The sequence below is a fragment of the Clinocottus analis genome, unplaced genomic scaffold (assembly GCF_023055335.1).
Source record: "Clinocottus analis isolate CAN_PGR_092001 unplaced genomic scaffold, fCliAna1.0.p SCAF_13, whole genome shotgun sequence".
Lineage (NCBI taxonomy): Eukaryota > Metazoa > Chordata > Actinopteri > Perciformes > Cottidae > Clinocottus > Clinocottus analis.
The window spans coordinates 2,817,544-2,823,717 of record NW_027175854.1 but is presented as its reverse complement, the minus strand read 5'-3'; the positions used below and the strand labels follow the sequence as shown (position 1 = coordinate 2,823,717).

Below are 6,174 nucleotides of genomic sequence, written 5' to 3'. Positions count from 1 at the left end.
ATTAAAAGAGCTTTATATAAGGACGTAAATTAATAACTTTGATGTTATGTAGAACACAGATAAGTGCATCTGCTTCTGGATCTCCGGTTGGTGCTCCGTGGCATACAAGAGGCAGAATAGTGATGTCGGCCAGGCTTTAAGAAATCATTTCATTTTGAAATAGGAAAAACTAAATCTGCTTTGGGGCTGATTGAGTTCAAATTTTCTTCTAAAGTAATGACACATTTTGGAGTTTAGTCTAAATAAATTTGAGGACAAATACAGAAATTAGACAAAAGGATTGTTTTTGTTTGTTTTATTATCACAGAAGCACAACAGGTACCACTATGCAGGTGAACAAACTTAACACTATCGTGAAAAAAAAAGTTAAAAGGAATGCTAATAAAAAAAAGAATATCCAATTAAAACATCACAGCATATTTTTTTTTTTTCAACCTCCAAAACAAAATACTACAATATTGTCAGATATACATGGCAGAAAGAAGCAAAAGCACTTTGGATTATTTACTTTTCTTTCACGTTGTACCAATACACTCATCGTAGAATCTTTAACTTGAAACTGAAGCGCCGACAGACATGCAGCAGCATTCATCTTTTCACTCGACCTCTAGTCTAAATGATTTCACTACACAGCTATGAAGTACCAATTATTGGGGCTATCACTCAAAAGTAATGTTTCAAAAATCCAAACACTTAAGAGGATATTAGTGCTACTACATAAAACTGGTCCCACTGAAATGTGTTATTCAATTCAGAGAGACAGAATATGAAACAAATTTTAAGTTGTTATTTTGCCAAATAAAGGAAAGCTGGAGTACCCGAGTGTAAACCTGATGACCTTTTTATTGTACATTCAAGAAATGAAGAATCCACCACCGTAATCTATCAGAAAAAGGAAATATCAACAAAATCAATGACTTGACAAGGTATGGAAATTACACTTGAACTTAATAGATATGAATGTAATGTGATTGTAAGTCAAAAAAACCCAAAGGTTTCTTCCTTTTATAGGTGACAACACCAATTAATCTTCAATAAAACAGTATAATAAAACATAGATGGAAGAAGATGGAGATGCACATCTTACATATTCCCTTGAACACAAAAAGCATGGGGGAGATGAAAACTTGCATACAGAGAGCTACTGCCGAGGGTTTAACACAGACAAGAGATTTATATGAGTAAAAACATACAATGGGAAGAAAAGGGGACGTAAGCTGGAGGGGCTGTCAAATGGGCTACTCCTCATCCGAGGAGTCCCTGTCGAAGTTGTAGGCCATGAAGAACACATCAGGTCGAGGCGGGACGAGGGCATGGCCCGGTTTCACAATCTCAAAGCCCAGGAAACTGAATGTACGCACCAGTTTAGCTGTAAGAATAAGATAGGGACAACAGATATGAAGTCACCATACGAAAACCAAAATGATTATCTTATCAGAAGAAAACAGGGCTGTTGGCACGTACCGCGATCATCTCTGTTCTTGTAAAAGCAGACAAACACGCTGTCTACTTTCAGATGTTCTTCAGCATACTCCAGTAGAGCCGCAAAACTAGAGGGAGAACAGAAACAGCTCAGGCTAGAAAACGGAAAACAACCTCTAAACATACAGGCCCATAAACCTGTGTTTTTATGATCATTTAAACGAAAATCTGCTTTGGCTTCCCCTGTAAAATCAGTCTAAATATGTCCAATAACTTATTAAAAAAAATAAAATTCTATGCCAACCTTTACAAAATATGTGTTAAACTTCTCCTTTAAGTGCCCGTCTACTCTCCTGTAACATGGCTCACATTTGCCAGTGTAAAGACCTTTAGCTTTGTTCTCGTTGACAACAATCTGGCCTCACCTCTCCTTGCTGCCTTCAGGAAGCGGGTCAAGAGGTATCTCCACGTAGAGTGCGCTGCTGCTCAGGACAGCGTCCCACTGTATAATCTTGGTAACGGTGGGACGACTTTGGAAGTGGAGTATCCCAGGGCGACCATTCCCTGCTGGCTCCTCCGTGACAGTCAATTTTCGATCCTAGAAACACAAACACACATAAAATGTGTCAGCGAACATGAAGAGAGTATGTTTTTCTGTCAAGTCCAATTATAATTGAACAATTGAATGCACACGTGTGCCCCGTTATGCCGCCTGCAACTCCGGTCAAGCGGAGCTAGAAATAAACTTAACTATGAGGGGAAATATATTGAATAATGCGTCACTGCGGAGGGTAGATGGCTGAACCATATCAAAACCCTGGTGTCTTCTTCAGACATGTAAACAAACCACCACTGAATCAAGTGACAGGAAATGGTTTATGCATTTCTGCATCTGACTACATTTCCGCAATAACATTGTGCATGTGTGTGTGTGTTGGTCCTTACTGAGTGGAGTGGCCGAGCTGAAGGAGTGTGATCCCGTGTGCCATTCCCTCGCCCACCTGGGATCTTCAGGGGTGGGAGAGGGGCATCAGGAGCACCACAGAGGCCGTGGGCCGCGGGTACTACTACTACAGTGCAGGGACAGCCTGGAGGAGAGGACATAATCAGAATACTGCAACAGGGAAATCACAATCCACTTATAATGAACATTTAATGTATAATGCGTTTGTGTCAAAAATGCATATTCAGTATCTTTCTATTATTATTACAACGTCAAAGGAAAAACTAGGATTTGACCGAGTTTGCAATTGCGAAACCAGAAGAATTGCAGCAATTTCGCACAAGGGAAAACTTTGCACGTACATGTATTTTCTAAGATTAAGTCACGGACTCATAGTTGCTCAAATAGAAGCAAAAACTAACTTCAAGCCATTTGGTTTTAATAAGCAATACAATTTCAGATATTTCAATACTGATATAACAATTTTTATACTTTACCAAATACTGCCGTGACTAACATTTAAGTGCTCAATCTACAACACGTGTTACACAAGCAGGCCGGGGGCTCTTTCAAACCACTTAGTTAAAGTTTATCAAAACAATGGCACTGTGTTTATGGAGTTATTACAACACTTTTTAGGAGTGGTGCAAAAGGACATGGTGGCCAAAAAATATTGGCTACTAAAACCACAAACTCAGAGCCATATTCATGTTGTTGGTTAAAACAGCCAGGTTAATTAAAGATAATAGCAGAGTGGCTAAAAATCTACCAACACGTCCACAAACAAGTCTTTGTTGTACTACATTTAAACATATTGTTGGGTAAACGTACTTTTACTTGTGCCCAACTACACATAATAACGGTGCGAACAAATCCACGAACATGGCAAATTATCACACAAACATAAGCTGATCTCAGTCAGGTTTATATCAAGACGACAACTAACAGTTATTAATTTAGAAAAATACCCGTTACATTTTCCTAATGGACAGGGTCAATTGCTGGCTTTGTGTGCAAACTTAAAAGATTATTGTTAACTGTATAAGACAACAAAAAAGCTGTTGATGCTTACTGAGAAGCTAAACTGTACATTTTTTTAAATGTATTTTTTTTTGTTGATCAATATGGCTACAAATATCTAGCTTTCATTATCAATTTATCATATTATTTCAGATCATTTGTTTTGACAATAAAATGTCTATTTAAAAAAAGTGGCAAAATGTCCATTATAATTTTAAACGGCCCCATAGTCACCTTCTCTTAGCTTTTAGTTTGTTTTAACGTGTCTTGTTCTGTTTTCTGTCTGTAACTATGTGTTTGCTGTCCTGCTGCCTATCTTGGCCAGATCTCCCTCGAAAAATACATTTTTAATCTCAATGGGAGTCTCCTGATTAAATAAAATACAAAATTAAAAAACTAGGATAAATAGTCAAAAACTCAAAAATGGTAACTCAGTTTTATAATATATGACAAAGACAAGCAAGACACTCACGTTTAAGAAACCCCAGTGTTTATTTTGAATTTTTGCTCGGAAAAAGAAAAACAACGACAAAAAGATTATCAATTTGGTTGCAAATTAATGTCAATTTATAAATCAATTTATCGGTGTTTCTCTCCTTCACACCCAAAAAACACAGTACTATTTTTCTGCCGTCACTTCAATAGGTCTTGCCTTTAAGGTGAAAATGTGGATTCATTAAAAAGTAGCAATGATGAAAATTAATATTTCTGATGACTCTCGTACGATACAACATAACCTCAACGCGTTTAAGGCCTTCACGAGGCTGCTACAGTAAACGGTCTGTTGCGTAATAATCAACCTGACTCATGTCAGCTCACGAGACCGTCGTATGCTTACCTGATGACCGTCATGGCCCATTTTCACTCGTCAGCTTACCTTTATTGGATCCATTAAATATTAAAAGTAATAAACCTGCCCCCCGGTTAAGTTTTCTCACGTGGGGAAACAGCGCGAGCACGTTAAAATGTAACATATTTGACGTTACGCATTTGTTAACGTCTTTTTCCTAAACGCGTAAGATGGTTTGCTCTTTAAATAAGCGAATGCTTATTTAAACCCAGTACCAGTTTGCTCTCGGAGTTAAACAGTCAACTTAATAATTAAAATAACATTTAACATGTCTGATGACGCTCTCAGCTAAAGACACTTTAGTTATTACGACAACGTCAGAATGTTGGTGACGTACCAGAGTTCCATACGGTTAACAGCTAACGCTAGCTAGCTGCTAATGTCGTCTCTCGGACCAGCACATTATTCCACGGAGGTTTTATTAACATGACATTTTTTTTAAATAACACGTAAACGATGGCTGTCTTTACACGTAATCACTGGGCCATTGTTGAGGCCACGTTTTACTTACAAAATACACACATACATGTAAATACGTTTTACTTCCGCTTTTCCGTTGCTACAAGCTATTTTAGCTTAGCCACCCCTCCCCCACACCACGGTTAGCCGTTAGTTAGCTGAGATGTTTTTCATCCTCTACTTACTTCCCGATCATGTCACAGATACCATTACTTAAATCCGCCATGGTAGTTAAAGACTGTTGTTTTCCTTCTTTCTCGCGAGCAAAGCAATGACTGTTTAGGATCCGCTGGAGGTTGGATTTTACCATCCGGCCTCGGGTAGAGACACGACGGGCTGACTGCTCTCTGCAATTCTTGGCAAGCTAATGATCGGTTCGAGAGTCGGGACTCTGATCTGGAAGAAAAACAGGAGTAAAGTCACCCGTAGCGAAGGGAACACGTTTCCGTTAGATGGTTTGTTGACTTCAAAATAATACTTGGATGAAAGGAAAATGTTTCTCGTCATCACGGTTACTGGTCATTATATAGAATACCACATATAATATCGATAACATTAGAAACATTTTCATTGCAGATATGACAAATTATTATTTGCATCATCAGTGCCTAAAGCTGCAAATATCTAAATGTTCCCCTTAACGTAAAACAAAATTGGACTTTTATTTTGAAAGAGGAAAGATGATCCTAAATGAATTTATATTTAACTTTACTAACTGCTAACAAATGCTAACCGCTGAAGATGCTACCGTAACTTCACTTCAGACATTTGACTGGGTTTACCTAAGACAACTGTTAAAATAGCACCAACAACATTGGGTGTATTTATTATGTATATACCATTAAAGCAATTACTTTATTGTAAAAACTAACTCCTTGTCCTTCCTTCCTAATTCTTCCCTTTAGCTGCGGCCGAGAAAACAAACAGCGTAACTGTTACGCGCACGAGCGGCTGTGTGTTTACATGAGGGCGTCTCGTGGAAAAGTACCGAGGACAGAGAAAAACAAAGACGCTAAAGGCGTATGGTTTGCACATGAGCGTGGACCTCTCGGGTCATTTTGACACTATGACAGAAATGTGTTGATTTGACGACACTTGACTATTTATTTTTTTAGGTTACTTACGTTTATATAGTTTATTCAGTATGTAAAATATTGTACTTATTACTACGACTACATTTATTTGACAGTTATAGTAAATAATTACATTGCAGATTATCTTTGATGGTTTTACATTCATAACATCGGAATAGTTTATGAAATAGGATTACATATTAAACTAGGTTTCCCCTTGATCAACTAACACATTAGAGTACTGCTTTCATGTTATTGCTTCAATAAGTTTAACGCAATAATTTAACACTTGACGACGTCACAGATTTTTGCTTTTTTTTATATTATGTGGATTTTGTTAAGCTTCTGTACATGACCGAAGTAACATTCTGAGTCTTTTACTTGTAATATTCATGGTGTTTTTCTAC

The 6,174-nt window shown here is 37.6% G+C and overlaps 1 protein-coding gene across 1 annotated transcript; it reads right to left on the bottom strand.

Moving 5' to 3' along the window:
- Positions 1-280: 280 nt before the first annotated feature.
- On the bottom strand, positions 281-5,104 carry oaz1b (ornithine decarboxylase antizyme 1b). The gene is given in 6 exon segments (XM_068574441.1): positions 281-1,369; positions 1,465-1,550; positions 1,848-2,020; positions 2,368-2,454; positions 2,456-2,510; positions 4,880-5,104. Coding segments are annotated over 6 exon segments (657 nt in total). The 5' UTR covers positions 5,005-5,104; the 3' UTR covers positions 281-1,238.
- Between the last annotated feature and the right edge of the window lie 1,070 nt (positions 5,105-6,174).